The sequence below is a fragment of the Nansenia antarctica genome (genome assembly GCF_963989245.1).
Source record: "Nansenia antarctica genome assembly, chromosome: 9".
In the NCBI taxonomy this organism is placed as follows: domain Eukaryota; kingdom Metazoa; phylum Chordata; class Actinopteri; order Argentiniformes; family Microstomatidae; genus Nansenia; species Nansenia antarctica.
Window position 1 is genome coordinate 28,730,314 of NC_137679.1, and position 20,051 is coordinate 28,750,364.

Consider the following 20,051-nt stretch of genomic DNA (forward strand, 5'->3'; position numbering starts at 1 on the left):
CAAGTGGCCTCACAGCCACATTCTTTGCAGTTCAGCAGGCCTGAAGACTGTAGAGTCTAACCCTAGTCTTGATCCTAGTCCTAGTTTTCAGTCCTGGTCCTTTACCTCCATGATGGGGTTGGAAGCCAGCACTTTCTCCTCCACGTTGGTCTCGCTGGCCGACCCGCTGACCGTAGCGAAGTACCTCATGGCGTATTTGGCCGACACGGTCTTCCCCGCCCCCGACTCACCGCTCACAATGATGGACTGGTTCCTCTCATCCCTGACGGAGGAGAGAGGGATAGAGGGAGAGAAGGGTGCATTAGGGGTCTGGGTCTCACACCACACTCCATCACAGACACTGTGTGTTCAGTCGTGTGTGTATGAGAGAGCGATACATCTATGTTTCGTAGGTGTGTGTGTGTGTGTGTTTGTGTAAGAGAGAACTGTGTGTTCAGTAGGTGTGTGTGTATGACATGACCTCCCTAGAGAGCCCCTGCAGAGAGAAATCACACTAATCTAATTCTACAGCGACACAGAGTGGGGTGGGGGGGGAGACCACTAGGCTATTTCTGAAGCAGCTCTAGCTCTGACCTACAAACCCTAAGAGTAGCTACAGAGAAGGGAGCTGCAGCTACTCAGATCTCACACACACACACACACACACACCTGGCCATCTGCTTGTATGCCTCCTCTGCCACGGCGAAGATGTGTGGGTCCATGTCACCCATGTTCTGCCCGCTGTAGGCATTGATGATGTCACTGCCATAGATGGGCAGCGTCTCATAGGGGTTAATGGCCACCAGCACGATCCCTAGAAACATGACACAACACACAGCAGGAGGTAAGAGTTTGTGTGTACCGTGTGTGTGTGTGTGTGTGTGTGTACGTGTGTACGTGTGTAGTACGCATGCCTGCCTACCAAAGTTAGGTGGAGGACTTCTGGTGTGTGTATATAGTATATGCACGTGCCCGTATGTGTGTATGCCTACCACAGTAGGTGTAGATGAGTTTGGAGTCGATGAAGCGGACTTTGAGGTTGTGGAGGATGGCGGGCTCGTGGAGGTAACTCAGCGCCGTCAGGTCGTTCTCGCCCACCAGGATGTCCGGGTTCCGTAGGTGAGGCAGGTTCTTGGTCTTGGGGTCCAACTTGTGCTCGATGTCCTGAGGAACGGAATATAAATAAAACGGATGGTAATTTCTTTGTTACATGTGAGTGCTGTTGACTTGAGTGGACGCTGTTGGTAGGAAGTACTGAGCCGGGCTCTGCAAGGAGGAGTTAAACACCAGGACATTTACGGCTCCTTGGGGTATCTTCATTGGAAAAGTACTCATTTGTTGAGAGTGCTAACAGTAAAACCAATATCCTATAATGAGATTCTGTGCAGTGTGTGTGTATTCCCACCTCAAGCCTAGTCATTATTGCAAAAATTAGGAATTCCCCCTCTCTTTCTCTCCTCCTCCCTCTCCACCTCTTACCGTTCCATCCTCCAGAGTGAGCTGCAGGGAGCCGTCGCCATGGCTGTAGTTCTTGGTCAGCTCAGCTGACTTCCACACCTCCTCTGCATCGGGGATCCACACCCGAGCAAACTGAGAGAGAGAGAGAGAGAGAGAGAGAGAGAGAGAGAGAGAGAGAGAGAGAGAGAGAGAGAGAGAGAGAGAGAGAGAGAGAGAGAGATTGGCCAATCAAAAACAGACTAGAGTAGAGTTTGATTGTTCGGAACTGCCTAGTTGGTGGCGATAGCTAAGGTAACTTTGTGTGTGTGTGTGTGTGTGTGTGTGTGAGAGAGAGAGAGAGAGAGAGAGAGAGAGAGAGAGAGAGAGGTTAGCTTGAACAGAACAACCGGTCATGTAGCTGATTGGAGACATCGACTCTAGTCACATTCCAGTTGTTGACCGAGTGACTGATCCGGATTAAGTGAAGGATTGTTGACTTGCATAACATTACAACTTGTACAGCTCACTTCAGAATGCCACGCCTGTAGTCTCGTAGGCCAGTAACACCAGCTCAGAACACTACTCTTGAGAGAGGGGCAAGGCTAAGCTAGCTTCCCTTTGATATCGCTTAGCCTTAGGCAGGTGGTAATTAGGGCTGGGCAAACGATCAACATTTCTTTTTTGATAATCGCAAGAATTAACGATCAATTATCGATTAATCGATAAGCTTTTTTTTCATAAAAAAACGTTATTTGTGTTGCTATTGCACACATTCAAACTAGACACTACAGTCAGATAACAATCCTCTTAAACAAGGCAGTGAGTAGCTTAAATTGTTTAACTTAAAAACACATTTTACGTTATAAATAAAAATATAGAAAATAAGTAACTCACCATAGGAGCAGTAAAAAAACAGTTACTCACAAATAGGAGGATGACTGAAAACGTTAGTGTCCTTAAGAGCGTCCAGCTTAACTTAAATTTAAACTCCAGCAAGAGACTGTAGGCGGCAGGCAGGGACGCGGGAAGGGGGGTGCTGAGGGTGCTGCAGCACCCCCTAGCGGCAGGCAGAAGGAGCTCCTCCTGCCTGAATTTAAACAAATATATATATATTATTCAAACAATAATTTAAAACAATATAATAAATATTGTTGCTTTTGGGAATAAAAATAAATGTGTTTTTTGTAATAAATGTAAAAATGTGTTTGTTAGTTTTAATTTTAGTGATCACATGGTCATATCTTGCTAGGGACTTGACATCCGAGTTAGCTATCAGGTGCAGGTGCAACATGGCGCAAAAACGAATCTCTGAGTTCTTTAGCAAAAAATGCTAAATCAGCCAGAACAATTGAAGTGGAGTTGGAAGAAGATGCTGATGCAGGGGCAGGGCCTTCTTCCACTTTGCCCACAGACCACCACCAGGCTGTTACCCCATCCAGTGTAGCAGCAGGACCTAGCAGGTCTGAGGCTTACGTTAGCCCTAGCCAACACAGACCAGGAGGAGACCAGGTGGTCCCGCCACCGCCACCCCCACCCTCGTTTGACGAGCCGTGTCGACCAGACATACGTTTTCCTGGGAGGAAAATTGGAACAGAGACATTTGAGCGGTCATTTCAAAAAAGCTGGTTTACCAGGTGGAAATGGTTGCATTATGTCACTGAAAGAGACACTGTTCTTTGCTTCTCTTGCAGTAAAGCTATAGAGAAGGGGTTAAGGCACCAGAAAGACAAGTGCATTTACAGTAGGAGGCTTTTGTAACTGGCGGAAAGACAAAGTTTAGCCAACACGAGATGTCTGACATACATTCAGAATCGGTGAGAATGCTTGCTTCGCTTAACAACACTCCCATTAATGCTCTACTGTCGGACGTTGTTGAGAAAGAGCAACAGACGGCCAGAAACGTATTAGAACTGATATTCAGATCCATCAGATTCTTAGGCAGCGAAGGGCTTCCGTTAAGAGGCAATAACAATCGAGATGGAGTGCTTTGGAAACTGATGATGGAGCGGACATATGCGTTACCAAAATCCCATGAGTGGCTACAGCGAAGAGACAACTGGATGTCCGACACCATTCAAAACGAAATACTCGAAATATTTGCTCATGCTGTTCAAAGAGAAATTATGTCAGAAGCGAGAGAGTGTCACTTCTATGGTCTAACTGCAGATGCGACCACTGATGTGAGTATTTCAGAGCAGTTTTCCATTAGTCTGCAATATGTGGATTCAAAACTGGAGGCAGTGAATGTTTTCCACTGGTTTTACAGTGCGCCTGATTCAACTGGAGAAACACTTTTTTCATGTATCAAAGATGTTTTTGTGCTCTTGAATTTGCCACTGGAGCGTCTAGGGATTTTGCTTCGATGGCCGTGCATAATCTGTCTGTAATAATGGTCAACATCTTATTTGTGGACATTGTGGACACTGTGAGTTGAGTGGAAATTACTGTAAATTCCAACACATTGTTGGTAAAATATTTAACGTTACGTCTTTGTAGTGTGTGGGTGTGTGCGTGCTTAACTATTATTGCCCGTGCATTGGGGCCCGTCGTTATGCCACTGTGTGCGTGTGAGCGAACGAGCAAGCAGCGAGAGGGAGGGAGGGAGAGAGAAATCGTTATAATTTTTTCCCTGGTAATTTTTTTCCCTGTAGCGTATATAGACAGCACCTCAGCACCCCCAGTCAAAATACCTTCCCGCGTGCCTGGCGGCAGGCCTACTGGTTCTTGTTCAGAAAGATGATCATGTTAACATGTTCAGGGGTGAGAGACGAACGCAATCTGGTGACACGTGGACAAACTAATTTCCATTATTATTATTCTTTAAAAAAAAAAAAATATATATATACAGTGTATATATATTAATGATTATCGATCAAAATATTTTGTGATCGACCAAGATCCTTATCGATCAATTATCGATCGTCTTTCCCTCTGACCATCGAACATGAGAAGCTTTCTGACACCCCAATTCATAAAACAGAGATACCCACATTCAGCTCAGTCTGTGTGGTCCTGTGACAAATGAAAACAACAGCAATGCTGGGTAAACAGTAGATGTGGTGTGAATTCAGATAAGGTGAGACACCTAAGTTCCAATGTGTTTATTTCCTGTTCTAACAAAATCAAGTCAACAGGACTTTTACTATAGGTTTAGCATGGACGTCACGTGACTGAAAATTTAAAGTAGATTTTGTTCAGATTTTGTTTGTGAACAGGAAATAAATACACTGGAGCTTAGGTGCCCCACATTACCCAATGTCCCAGATTACCCAAATTCACCCAGACACCCAGACACCCAGACACACACACACACACACACACACACACACACACACACGTCTCCCCTCTCCTTTCATAGTCCAATCCTGGCCCTCGGTGCCCCATGGGGAAGCAGTCAACTGACTAGAGACATGTGAAACACACCGATGAGCGAACCCAGTCACATGGCAGAGGACTAACGGCGTGCACGCACGCACGTACGCACGTACCTCTCTCTGTGGTATAGAGCAGAGTTCTGTTCTGTGTGTATGTGCAGAGCAGATCTACCCTGTGCATACAGTAAACCTCCCAGCCCCACCAGTAGGGATACACTGGATGCCAGAAGGTCATCCACACAACGGCTCCCAGTGGAGAAGTCATAAACCACCACAGCCAATCAGGGACATTTCTGCCTCCCTAAGTAATAAAATCCTCCTCATTGCCTTTGATCTTCTGGACCATTACCATCCAGCATTGGTCATGATGACCACCACAAGACAGACACACACACACACACACACACACACACTAGGGATGGACGGTTTCCAATTATTGAAACTGAAAAACCGTCAAAGACTAAAACCGGGGTTTTCCGGTTAACCGAAAAATAAATAATAATAAAAAATAAAAATAAAATAAAAAAGAGCGCCAATTTCAAATAATTTAGCCCTACTGCTACAATACACTCATGTCGAACACCATTAAAACACCGTAAGCACAGTCGCAACACATTTAGGCTACTTAGTTTCACAAATATAAGTGGAAAGGCAGACTTTTGTAAGCTACACCATACATGAAAACACATGAACACTTAACACACCAGCTCCGCTGATCCAGGGTGCACGCCTGCACGGAAGATCATCTCTTGGAACAGCGTCTTCATTGAATGAACTGCTTTCTCAATATCTTGGTTCTTAGACAAAGTTTCAGCTGCTGCTCAATGTATTTACATATTTGAATACTGCTCAATAATCACTGAAATATTAGACTTAGAATTATGTAGTGAACATACTTAAAGCTTTTCATAAAAACCACATGCCGCGAGACTGACTCGTCCTGAACTGTCGTAAGTCAATCAACAAAGAATGCCCCATCAAAATAAAAGTGCCCATGGTAGAGCTGTCAAAATAGAGCTTTCAAAATAAATGTACTAATACAGATAGAGATAAATACAGAACTACCTTTGCGTCACTTAAGTGACCGCGTATCTTCTGAGACATGCGTTCTGTCATCACTTTCAGTAGCGCCTTCACACACAGTGGCGCTGTGCACAAACACTCTTGATCCGTATATTGTTTTATTATATTGTGGTTTAGTAAATACTGCACTTGGAGTTACATTCAATGCATGATTTGTGCTATAGAACATAAATAAAGTTTGATTGATTGATTGATATCAAATCAAATCACATTTTATTTCTATAGCGCATTTCTCACAAAAGTGACCCAATGCGCTTTACAGAGAGCAGCGAAAATGATCTTATTAAATGTAAGCGAGTAATTGTAAAAAAAAACTTTCCTATCTACCAATAACTGAAGGCAACTATCTTTCCCATAGAGTGATTCGTTACCCTTAAATATAATCCCAATTAGATATTAATCCTCAGTTATTCTTCACAACTGACCAAACCTCTCACTCATTGCGCGGCAGATTCAGACTGTATCAGTTATTTTCACACACGACAAACATGTGACATGTTCCAGTTTTATTCTTATTCTATTTTATTCTTCTAAAAAATAAAAATAAAACGGGTTCAGACGGTTTTGATAAAAAAACGTTTCTATTTTTATAAACCCCGGGAAAAACCGTCCATCCCTAACACACACACACACACACACACACACACACACACACACACACACACACACACACACACAGACACACACCAGAGTGAGCCTGATCGGGGAGGCCTATGTGGCTCTGATCACGACTATAGGGAGAAGGTTTTGACAAACATTTGGGCCCAGTCCCACACAGACATTCTCAGGAGTATGATTAAACATATGAGGTAAGATGGGGGAGGGAAATTAGTTCCTTTGAGGACAAAGTCTTCAGAGACCATCTGGATGATATAGCGTGTTTGGGGACTTGCCCTAGTGTCTGACTGTCTGAGCCCTGCAGCGGCCCGTTACCAGATCACCAAGAGGATGAGAAGGCCTGGAGCCGTTCAAAGCAGCATTCTGTGGTGAACATGCTGGTCGGATGACTGATTAAACTCTCATCACATCTTCCGTCAGAATTTACTGTGTTCGATTGTCTGTGTTCGACACGCGCAGCAATGGCAAACGCTCGTCACATGACCAACAGAGACAGGCCTGTGAGAGAAACATTCTGTTCACCTTCCAGGAACATTCAACTACACTCCCGGTGGAACACAAACCACCACCAGTGTTTCCTCTATATGCATTTATTGGTGGCGGGCCGCCACGAATGAATTTCCTCAGCCACAAATTGATTCAGTCCACAAAAAAAAAGAAATCCACCTCTGAACATTTTGGCTGAAAATATATCTGATCCGAGATCAGCGCTATAATGGATGTTGACTATAAGTGCACCTAAATCCACGCCCATCTCTCTCTAACCGCTGATCCAAAATCAGATTAATGACATTAAACATTCAGTTGACGACGTGACACAAGGGCTACTCCTGATTGGTCTAAATGTGAACCGGCATGAGAACCGTGCAGACTCAACCATCCCTGCTGAAAAACTGTCGCAAATTGAAGAACTCGCGCAAGTTGGAAACACTGGGAAACTTTCGCCAAGTTGGACATACTTTCCCTGTTGTGTTTGAGACGGAGCCAAGACTGCTCGTTTGGAAGGACATTGGATCTGTGAGTAACGTAAACCTTCAGAGCTGATGGATGGAAACCGGTATCACAAGTTTATATTCTGTATATATATTATTATTTTTTTGCCATCCTACCTCTAGTTTTGGTTGAAATTAGGTCGTTGTTTTGAGCGCACGTGCGCGTTTCATGCGCATTCACGTTTCATGCGCGTGCACGCGAAAAAAACTCGCATAGGGCTCTCCGCCACTAATGTAAAAATTCCTGGAGGAAACACTGCACCACTGAGGTCATGCTGCCTCACAGAGAAGCCTCATTGTGAACAGTACGCTGGAGCAGAGGTTAGACAACATTGTCATGATCAACGTGGGTCATCCGAATCATGATGTCATGGCTGCTGAACGAAGAATCCTGAAAATGTTCTTCCAACGAGCTGAAGAAGTGTGTGTGTGTGACTGTGTGTGTGTGTGTGTGTGTGTGTGTGTCACGTACCAGCTAAATAAGTCATAGCTGCTGTAGAAAGAGACTACGGAGAAGGCTAGAGGAGGAGCTGGGTTGGTTCTGTGTAACGTTGTCTGGAGGTTAGAGACTAACGCTGAGAGAACAGAGCAGACAGCAGTCAACTGGCCAGGCTCTGACTCATGCATGTGGAGCCAGAGGACTGGTCTTAAAGCAGGTCTGAATGTGCTGATCTCTCTCACTCACTCACTACAGGAAGGGGGGGGGGGGGGGGTGGAGATAGAGAGAAAGAGAGCTGTTTTCACAAGTCAGTGAAAGTGGTTCATAAGGACCATCTGACTGTGTCCATCTGCAGGTCAGAGGTCAGGAGAAAACATTTGCTCACCTCAGGACAGCAGCACACAACACAGCAATTGTCTGCCCTGTCCCTTCATCTCTCTCTCTGTGTGTCTGTATCCCTCCTTCTCCATCTCTCCATCCTCCCTCCCTTTGTGTCCCTCTCTATGTTGCTCCATCCTCTATCCCTCCGCTCTGCCACTCTCTTTATCTATTTATTCTAATTTACAGCCTACATAATTATTGTTATGTTATTATTGTTATTATTGTTATTGTTATGTTATTATTGTTATTATTGTTATGTTATTATTGTTATGTAATGGTCTTTTTGCCATTGTATTTTTAAATTATGTGTGCTTATATTGTTGTTGTTTATGCCCTATGCACCAACCTCACCAAGTAAATTTCATGTATGTGGGTTAGGGTTTGATATGATGATGGTTTCTCCCCAGAATGAATCAATTGAAATCACCAAGGTCGGCTCAGATGGACAGTTTGAAGATATCATTTATTTCAGCTGATCAGGGCTCACATTGTTCATGCTCCAAGTGTGAGTGAGTTCTCCCTCCAGTACATAATTCTTATAGCACAAATTATTGCTGATCTAGCTATCAGCTGTACAGTGTCAATCATTATTCTGCTGTCAACTTAATAACCTGAGAGTTCCATTTGCCTCCCCTTTATCCCATAACGGGTTGGTCGTCATGGCTACCCAGTACCCAGCCACCCGATTCCTGTCGGTCCCTAAATATACTGACCCCCTGACCCAGTCTCCTCGCTGGCCCAAGTCAACAAGGTCCATGACGCACAGGGGGGGCCAATGTCCCTCCTGCTACCCCCACCCTCCCCTCTCCCCCCCCCTCCCTCCCCCCTCCTCACCCGCCCCGCCCACCCCCACCCCCCTTTCCCCACCCCCTCTCTCTGTCACAGTGCGAGAGGTAAACAGACTGTTTAAGAGGCAGAATCCCCGGAAGGCAGCTGGTCCGGATTCCGTCTCTCCCTCTGTCTTGAAGCACTGCGCCGACCAGCTGGCCCCGGTGTTCACCAACATCTTCAACGCCTCGCTGGAGCTGTGTCACGTCCCAGCGTGCTTCAAGGCATCAACCATCATCCCCGTCCCCAAGAAGGCCAAGGTCACAGGCCTCAACGACTACAGACCCGTCGCTCTGACCTCCGTCGTCATGAAGGTCCTGGAGCGCCTTGTCCTGGCCTACCTGAAGCTCATCACGGATCCTGTGCTGGACCCCCTGCAGTTCGCGTACAGAGCCAATAGATCCACGGAGGACGCCGTGAACATGGCTCTGCACTACGTACTAGAACACCTAGACACTGCAGGCAACTACGCCAGGATCCTGTTCGTGGACTTCAGCTCGGCCTTCAACACGATCCTCCCACACATCCTGGAGCACCAGCTATCCCTGCTGCAGGTGCCGGTCTCCACCTGCAGGTGGATCACGGACTTCCTGACTGACAGGTCTCAGCGGGTGAAGCTGGGGAAGAGCATTTCCAGCTCCAGGACCACCAGCACGGGCTCCCCGCAGGGCTGCGTCCTGTCTCCAGCACTATTCTCCCTCTACACCAACAGCTGTGTCTCCCGCCACCCCTCGGTCAAGCTCCTGAAGTTTGCAGACGACACCACCCTGGTGGGCCTCATCTCCGGGGGGGACGAATCTGCCTACAGGGGTGAGATCGAGGGGCTGCAGAGATGGTGCAGTTTAAACAATCTGGAGCTAAATGCTCTAAAAACAGTGGAGATGGTGGTGGACTTCCGAAGGAAAGCAGCCCTGCCCCCTCCCATCACGCTGGGAGGTACCCCGGTGGCCTCCGTGGAGTCATGCCGCTTTCTAGGCATGACCATCTCCCGGGACCTAAAGTGGGAGCAGAACACCGAGGTCCTCACAAAGAAGGCCCAGAAGAGGATGTTCTTCCTCCGGCAGCTGAGGAAACTCAGGCTGCCGAGGTCCATGATGGTCCAGTTCTACACGGCCATCATAGAATCCATCCTCACCCACTCCATCATCACCTGGTTCCCTGCTGCAACGACCAAGGACAAGGCCAAGTTGCAGCGGGTGCGACGTTCAGCAGAGAGGGTGATCGGCTGTCCCTTGCCCTCCCTCAACTCCCTGCATGACACCAGGGCTCTGAGGAGGGCAAGGAAGATCATGGCTGACCCCTTCCACCCCGGCCACGGCCTCCTCACCCTGCTTCCCTCTGGAAGAAGGTTGCGGCTGCCTAAGGCACTTAAGGCCCGCCACAGGCTCAGCTTCTACCCCTCAGCCGCCAGGCTGTTAAATGACTCTGGCTTCCCCCCCCCCCCCGCCCCCAAGTCTGCCCAGGACTGAACTGGACTCACTGTAAAAAAACTCTGCACTGCACTTTACTTTATACCGCACTATCCAATGCACTGTTGTCTGTCCTGTGTTGTTGTTGTGTTGTCCTGTTTTTTGATATGTGAAAAAAGTATAAACGCACTTGCTGTGGTGACGAAGCAAATTCCTATATGTGTAATGCATAGTGGCAATAAACGTTATCTCAATCTCAATCTCAATCTCAACAGGGACAGACTGGCTGGCAGTTTCACAACATTATAGCTTAATTATGTTTACTAATGATTTCATGCGTAGTGTCTACAATTTATCTATGCACACTTGAAAACACATCATAACAGGGTTAACCCAAATATACTTATACTGCAATAAAAATAATTCTGATTCTGATTCTACAGCCCTCCACCTCTCCCTCCCTCTCTCTCGAAAGCGTTTCACCTGTTCCTCCCCGGAGGAGAGGAGAGGAGAGGAGAAGATAGCGGCCCAGAACCCAGGCTCCTAGCAACCGAGAGAGGGAGGGAGAGCGAGAGAAAAAGGAGGAGGGTGGAGGTAAAAATAGCACAGCGTGCACCGAGCAGCATCACACCCAGCGAGGCACAGCCGCACACTGCTGAGCACACTTCCTGATCCTACCTTCACTCACACACACACACACACACACACACACACACACACCGGCGTGTTAATCTCCTCGAGTGGAGAGGTAGAACCTTTGTTGACTGAATTAACAGGAGCTGGAGTGTAAAACTATGAGGGTAATCAACTTCTCATCACGTCCTTCTCTCTAACGACTGAGCAGGACGGAGTGGGATTAGGAGCGAAAACACCCCGAAAGAGAGAGAAGGGGGGCACAGAGGCACAGAAAGAGACAATGGAGACAGAGAGTGAGATATACGGCAGAGCTGCAGTGGAATTGCAGTCATATTTATAGACCACAGAATCCCCAGGGTCAGAGAGTAGAGGAGAGATGAAGGGTAAAACTCAACCACACACACACACACGCACACGCACGCACGCACACACCTCAAGCAGTAGAATACACAGAGAGAATGTGATGAGTCAGAGGGACGCGCCCAGTCTGCCACATGGCTGACTTGTCCATGTTAGGGGGAGACTGAGGATGGGGAGAAGAGAGAGATTATCCCCCTTGTGACATCAGAACTCATGACTCAGAGGCCTCCACAGTCCGCTCTCAACACACACAAACATATCCACACACACACACACACACACACACACACACACTCACACTCTTGTGACCTCTGCCTGCCTAACTTATGACCTAGTACAGCTGATGAGAGTGAGAGCTGAAGACAGAGAAAACAAGATGAGGGTATTATGTCAGAACCAACCAAGACTTTAATTTTATTTATTTAGGATATCATTTAGTTTGCCTGCAAGGAAGCAGGTTAGGAGGTGCAGGATTCATTGCTACTCAGTGTTTCCTCCAGGAATTTTTCCATTGGTGGCGGATAGTTCTGTCCGCGCGCGCAGCGCGCGATTTTTTCCCGCGCGCACGCGCATGAAACGCGCACGCGCGCTCAAAACAACGACCGATTTTTTTTTTGCCATCCTCCCTCTAGTACCCACCAACGTACTAGAGGGAGGATGGCAAAAAAAAATAAAACTACAAAAATCTTCCCAGATCCTCATTTGCACGACCAGCTGTCGCTGTAGGACACGTTCGATTGCAAAATTCATTTATCCTTTATGTTCCCAGTTGAGGGCGTGTAGCTGTCGTTAGTTGGCCTGCTTTTATTTAGTTATGCGTACGTTTGAGTTAGTCATCTCTAGGATTGTTGTTTGATATTAGCCTATACTTTCTCTTATCTGCATTTTGAGCAACTGTACAAGACCCAACAACACAACTCTGATACAGGACTAATGTTACCTAGCTGCTATAGCTAACCCTGCTACAAGACCCAACAACACAACTCTGATACAGGACAAATGTTACCTAGCTGCTATAGCTAACCCTGCTACAAGACCCAACAACACAACTCTGATACAGGACTAATGTTACCTAGCTGCTATAGACCCATTTGTACTAAACAACTACAACGTTGTATTGGACACATTTTTTTCGAACTAATCCACAGACAGCAGTCTAAGGGCCAATCCCAATTCCCTTTTCTACCCCTATGGCTCGTTTTCGAGTGTCACTCGATTCGAAGGCCTTGCCTTCGAATACGTCACAAGCCCTACCCCTTCAAATCTCAGCCCTTTGAATTGGGACAGCCCTTCACGGCGCCTACGTCATCAACAGTGGTTTGACGCGGTACGGGTGACGCGTTGTGTTGCCGGCTCTCACATCTCGCAATGCCTTCTTCAGCTGTGTTTATTTCTGTTGCGTGTGCTATAAGCATCTTTTTTCGTTTATTATCAACACACCGGAGAAATCGACGTCTTCGACGCGCCAGAATACTGATGGGACTGCCATTTAGCAGACGCTTTTATCCAAAGCGACTTACAATTACGAATTACAGGGACATTCCCCCTGTAGTCAGATGAACGTTTGATAGATAACTTTACATATGTGTACCATCATCCGCTGTCAAACGCCACAGGTAATAATTGATTTATGACTGTAATCTCTGAAATGCTCGACTGTCATGCAGCGTTGCGTTACTGTAACGTTAGACACAGCACCGACATAAAAGCGATTTTTGGGTTAAGCTTGTTATAAATAAAAGGTCTATAATGCATTGTAATGACATTAAACTAAGACAATACGATGGTTATCATAATTTTTCAAATCTTTATTAATAAGTAATTACAGAGAAAGTAAAATGACATTTCCGCATTGAATAGAGCGACATAAGATTTCTGTAGATGATTCGCAATGCATCCTGGTATCAAGGGGTAGCGTACCGTTAGCCCTTCGAAGCTAGTCTGGTCCTGAAATCCCTCGAAACGAAGTAATAGTTAGCCCTCCCCCTTACCCCTAGCCCTCGACGAAATATGAATTGAGACAGCCCTCGCCCTAAACGTGAACGCGCAAATCGAGCCATAGGGGTGAAAACGAAGGGCTAGGGGTGAATTGGGATTGGGCCTTATTAACGGGCCTCTGTGGTGCCAGGTGTGGAGGCGACCCAGCACAGTGGGGATATACACTATCAAGCCAAGCTCTACTGTCAATATTTGCGTGTGTGTGTGTGTGTGTTTTACTTTGAACGCAATTTCAATTGCAATGTCCCAAGTATTACCTACATCTCCTCTGTGGAAAACTCTAATCCCGACGCAGCAGTTATTGTGCTCGGCGATTTTAATCACACCAACAGAACTTCCCAATTACAAACAACAGGTGTCATGCCCCAGCAGAGGAGCTAACATACTAGACCACTGCTACGTTACTATCAACGAGGCTTACCGTTCGTTCCCGAGGGCACCGCTGGGAAGGTCCGACCATGCCATGCTGCTCCTCGTCCCGAAATATAGACAGAAACTTAAATCCTGCAATACGACACCCAGCCATGCAGTTTCGTATCGCTCATAGCCACTGCTAGCTTCAGCAATGTTTGAAGTGTCTGGGACATCTTTTTTCTTGAAAAATCCATCCATCTGTCGCTGTTATTTAACGTGATATCTTATTTGTGCACCTAGCTAGCTAGATCAGCTTTTTGTATCTTTTAGATGGTACTACCGGTGACTTTTAGCCCGTTATTTGCGAGGAGAAAACACAGGCGCCCGAGCATTTCGGAAGCTGAGCGGGGATGGTTGAGTCTGCACGGTTCTCATGCCGGTTCACATTTAGACCAATCAGGAGTAGCCCTAATGTCATTAATCTGATTTTGGATCAGCGGTTAGAGAGAGATGGGCGTGGATTTCTGTGCACTTTTAGTCAACATCCATTATAGCGCTGATCTAGGATCAGATATATTTTAATCAGCTAAAATGTAAAAAAAATAATAATAATTTGGGTGGACTGAATCAATTCGTGGCGGAGGAAATTCATTCGTGGCGGCCCGCCACCAATAAATGCATATAGAGGAAACACTGCTACTGTTCCTCTCTGGAGCAGAATATTGAGAGTTTATACAGAATTTCATTGAAGTTAGCTAGCTCAGTGAATGATTGGGTGCCAGTGTGTGTGTGTGTGTGTGTGTGTGTGTGTGTGTGTGTGTGTGTGTGTGTGTGTGTGTGTGTGAGAGTGTGTGCGTTCGTGGCAGCAGCTGTACAGGTGCACAGCAGGGAAATGACAGCCAGTCATCGGAAGTGTTTATAAATCTGCTCACAGAAGATTAGAGAGACTTAACCTTCTAAGACTGAGCTCTGAGCTTTCAGTCCAAGAGTCAGGCCTCTCCTATAAATGCAACTCTATCTGTCCGTATGTGTTTGTGTGTGTGTGTGTGTGTGTGCCTGCCTCCTGGTGCTGTAGCTCTCCCTTTAAGGCCAGACCACCTGTCACATGACAGAGGTCATCACATGACCAGGGCTCATGTGAGAATTCTTTCTATCTCTCTCCCTCTTCCCCCCCCTCTCTCTTCCTTCCCCCTCCCCACCACCCGGGTCTTGGAGAAAGATGAGAGGGGTATTACTAGGGTTGGGTTGGCAGATGCCAGTGGGCATCGTTGAGAGGGAAGTCCCTTCGCTAACTACCTGATGAACAGCCCCCCTAATAGCGTGCCAAAGCAGATCAGAGACTCTTACTAATTCCGACAGGTCAGCTCTAAACTGGCACTAATCACATTAGTCGGCAACAAGCAACAAAGCGCAGCACAGTAAGAGTTCAAACAGCAGTTCATTTTCAGCCAAGTCCCTCTAGACTTAAGCTCAGTCTAACCTGCCTCTCAACCACACAGCTCTCCAAGGCGTGAGCCGACTTGAACGCTTCTGATCTCGCCAGCAACCACAGACCCCCCCCCCTCACTAGATCAACAGCTCTCACCAACAAATAATGCCAATGAGTCTCCTAAAAGACAATAACCGCCTTTGGTCCAACAATTGAGTAATTGATAATGCTATTGAGTCTCCTCCGCTCAGCTTGTTCCATCTCTCTGTGAGGCTGACGTGTGTGTCAGGACCGTGGCTCCCCGCTCCCTCAGACAGAAAAAGGAGAGAGAAGTCGTCTAACTTCCACCACTAGTGCTGGAACTCAGCTCTCTCCCACGGCCTTGCTCACCTAGAACCCAGCACCTAGTCCCTTTCCACCAACACAAACCTAGTTCTAGTTCTGGGCTCGTGCTAGTGCCAGTTCGCAGTTGGTTCAAACCTTGCAAACCTTCTCAGACAGACGTACACGGTCTAAGACAGACGTACACAGTCTAAGACAGACGTATACAGTCTAAGACAGACGTATACAGTCTAAGACAGACGTACACAGTCTAAGACAGACGTATACAGTCTAAGACAGACGTATACAGTCTAAGACAGGCGTATACAGTCTAAGACAGACGTATACAGTCTGAGACAGACAGACGTATACAGTCTAAGACAGACGTGGCTCTCAAGCCCGTGGAAAAGCAAACAGGTTTTTGGTTAACTATGAACCGGCACTAGCACCAGCCCAGAACTAGGTTTCCGTTGGTGGAAAGGGAGAGAACCCAGCACCCAGCCCTGCTTCATCCAGCACCCAGCCCTGTTCACCCAGCACCCAGCCCTGGCTTCACAAAGGAGCCACACAGGTCCAACCTTCCCTCCTCCAACCGTTAGCCTAGCCTAGCCTATACTTTCATCAACTCGAAAACAAGGGGCGGGGAGTTATGAACGGCAAAACCTAAGATGAAGACGAACTTACTTCGACAAACATATAATCCAACTCCTGGTTCATCTTGGCTCCTGGTCAGCTGGTCAGCTCTATGTCATACTGTGACTCTCCCAGCCTCCTCCACACCACAACACCAGATATTAATCGATGAACCGGCTAAGTTTTAGAGCTCCAGACCGATGAACGATTCCCATTGTATCTGTGGCGGGAACAGAGTTCCTTACCGCTCCCCTCGGCACAGCACTCTGCCCCGTCCGACACCTAGGACTGGACAATCCTGCCGTCAGTCATCCGGAGTGGGCTCGCACCCTCCCCAGACTCACAGCACTCAAGTCACATGAGTCCTGAGGCAGACACACTCTCAGAAACACACACACACACACACACACACACAGAGGAGGTTCACACACCAGCCAAATGCTAACTAATCCAAAATACTGCCCTCAGAGAGAGAAACAACAAAAGTGTGGGTCACTCCTGCTATGAGATGGTCCGTGTGTGTGTGAAAGAGAAAGAGAGTGTGTGTGTGTGTGTGTGTGTGTGTTCCACAGGCTCAATAGGACAGCTAGGAAGTCATGTAAATGCCATTGCTGACGCGACATAGCGGCAAATGACCATAACCAGGTTACCGTGGAAATCTAATGCACATGATGGTCTCCATCAGTGCCAGAGGAAACTACACACCGGCCACAAGTAATCCTACTTTCCCACACATTCAGAAACAGACAACAGACAACATGCACCTATACACCTATACCACAGAGACATACACCTATACACCTATACCACAGAGACATACACCTATACAACAGAGACATACACCTATACCACAGAGACATACACCTATACCACAGAGACATACACCTATACAACAGAGACATACACCTATACACATATACCACAGAGACATACACCTATACCACAGAGACATACACCTATACCACAGAGACATACACCGATACACCTATACCACAGAGACATAAACCTATATACCTATACCACAGAGACATAAACCTATACACCTATACCACAGAGACATAAACCTATACACCTATACCACAGAGACATAAACCTATACACCTATACCACAGAGACATAAACCTATACACCTATACCACAGAGACATAAACCTATACACCTATACCACAGAGACATAAACCTATCCGCTTGTTAAGTCTGACGTCAAAAGTGACGTTTAACTATTTCCGGGTCTAAATCAGAAATTCTCCGCACCAGAGTACCTCTGAACTACAGCGGTAGAATGACAGTTTAATCGTTTTTTAGACTCGGATCTATTCATTCAACAAGGGACACAGCACTTTCCCGTTTTCTCCATATTGTCAGGGTATTTGAGCCTTGGAAAAGCACTATATAAATATAATTAATTATTATTATTATTTCTCCATTTCGAAGACAGCGCCTCAGCCAACGTTGGGACCCGGAAACACGTCACGAGCGGATAACAAGCGGATATACCTATACCACAGAGACATACACCTATACCACATACACCTATACCACAGAGACATACACCTATACCACAGAGACATACCTATACCACAGAGACTGGTAAATGGACTGACATATAGCAGCTTATTCCCAAGCGCTTTACAATGGCCTCTCATTCTCACACACATTCACCCACCAATGGCGGCAAGCTACCATGCAAGGCGCCGGCCCGCTCATTGGGAGCAATTAGGGGTTCAGTGTCTTGCCCAAGGACACCTCGACATGTGACCAGTCGGGGTTCGAATCGCCGATCTGCCGTCCTTGCGATCATTAGACGCCGGCTCTACCTCCTGCGCCACAGCCGCCTCAAGGCGTGAGCCGACCTGTATGCATCTGATCCCGCCAACCACCACAGACCCCCCTCACTAGACCAACAAGTTCTCACCAACAAATAATGCCAATGAGACAATCCGAGAACGTACACTGACAGTGCTATGATATATACTGAGTTGTAAAAAATCTGCGCATAGAGAGGCTCCATTCTTCCCCTCTGTGCAGGATAGCTAAAGGGGATGATCTCTCCGTGAACAATCCCATTCCACACAGCTGATTAGGAGGAGAACCGTGGCAGGCCACAACACACACGCTCCTCACCGTGGCCTACGACAGCCAACCAACCGCTGCTGACGACTGTTAACCACCGCCAATCAATCAATCAATCAATACAAGCCCTCCTGGTCTGGCGGACAAGAGACAGGCAAAACTGTATTTCTATGTATTGTGAAAGGAGGATAAGGCCTTTACTAGCGAGTAACATCATACATGTAGAGTTAGGTCCATATATATTTTGGACAGAACTTTCGTTATTTGAGCTGTTTACCAAAACATCTTCAAGTTACAGTTATATAATGAGTATCAGCTTAAAGTGCAGACTCTCAGCTTTAGGGTAAGGGTATTCACATCCAAATTGAAGGAAGGGTTTAGGAATTACAGCTCTTTAATATGTAGCTCCCTCTTTTTCAAGGGACCAAAAGTAGTTGGACAATTGACTCAAAAGCTGTTTCATGGGCCAGTGTGGGCTATTCCTTCATTATTTCTTTATCAATTAATCAGGTAAAAGATCTGAGTTAATTCCAAGTGTGGCATTTGCCTCACCGCCGCGACCCGGGTTCGGTTCCCGGTCAGGGAACTACTACTTGGGGCGCTTAGGTGGCGTAGCGGGTTAAGCGCTGACCATGTAACCGCAGGGTCCCCGATTCGATTCCGGCAGCATATCCTGCATGTCATCCCTCCTCTTTCTCTCACCCATCCTTCCTGTCTCAATAACCACTGTATCTATCAATAAAATGAAAAATATGAGTGGGACTGCGCCACTCAGAAAAAATTACTTAAAAAAAAAAAAAAAGTGTGGCATTTGCATTTGGAAGCTGTTGCTGTATATGCACAACATGCAGTCAACGGAGCTCTTAATGCAAGTGAAACAGGCCATCCTTAGGCTTCAAAAACAAAACAAAAATCCATCAGAGATAGCGGGAACATTAGTAGTGGCCAAATTAACTGTTTGGTACATTCTGAGAAAAAAAGAACGCACTGGTGAGCTCGGCACCACAAAAAGGTCTGGACGTCCATGGAAGACAAGAATGGTGGATGATCACAGGATCCTTTACATGGTAAAGAAAAACCCCTTCACAACATCCAGCCAAGTGAAGAACAGTCTCCAGGAGGTAGGCATATCCAAAAAACGTGGAGGCAGTGTGATGACATGGCTTCCAATGGCACTGGGTCACTAGTGTTTATTGATGATGTGACAGAAGACAGAAGCAGACAGATGAATTCTGAAGTGTTTAGGGATATTCTGTCTGCTCAGATTCAGACAAATTCAGCAAAGTTGATTGGATGGCACTTCACAATACAGATGGACAATGCCCAATACATACTGCATGAGCAACCCAGGAGTTTTTTTAAGGCAAAGAAGTGGAATATTCTGCAGCAATGGCCATGTCAATCACCTGATCTTAACCCGATCGAGCATGCATTTCACTTGCTGAAGACAAAACTAAAGGCAGAAAGACCCAGAAACAAACAACAACTGAAGACAACTGCAGTAAAGGCCTGGCAAAGCATCACAAAGGAGGAAACCCAGCATTTGGTGATGTCCATGCGTTCCAGACTTCAGGCAGTCATTGCCTGCAAAGGTTTCTCGACAAAGTATTCAAAATGAACATTTATGATTATGTTAATTTGTCCAATTACTTTTGAGCTCTTGAAAATAGGGGACTGTGTATAAAAATGGTTGCAATTCCTAAATGT

General features: G+C 46.5%; 1 protein-coding gene across 2 annotated transcripts in view; it reads right to left on the reverse strand.

Annotated features, from left to right (window-relative positions):
• Window positions 1-16,355, reverse strand: part of myo5aa (myosin VAa) — a gene marked incomplete at both ends in the record, with an annotated part of 52,353 nt that extends 35,998 nt beyond the window's left edge. For both annotated transcript variants that reach the window (XM_080539934.1, XM_080539935.1), the window contains 5 exons: window positions 106-262; window positions 649-793; window positions 972-1,143; window positions 1,459-1,569; window positions 16,323-16,355. In XM_080539934.1, coding sequence (XP_080396060.1) covers window positions 106-262; window positions 649-793; window positions 972-1,143; window positions 1,459-1,569; window positions 16,323-16,355 — 618 coding nt within the window. The remainder of the gene's footprint in view (window positions 1-105; window positions 263-648; window positions 794-971; window positions 1,144-1,458; window positions 1,570-16,322) is intronic.
• Window positions 16,356-20,051: the final 3,696 nt, after the last annotated feature.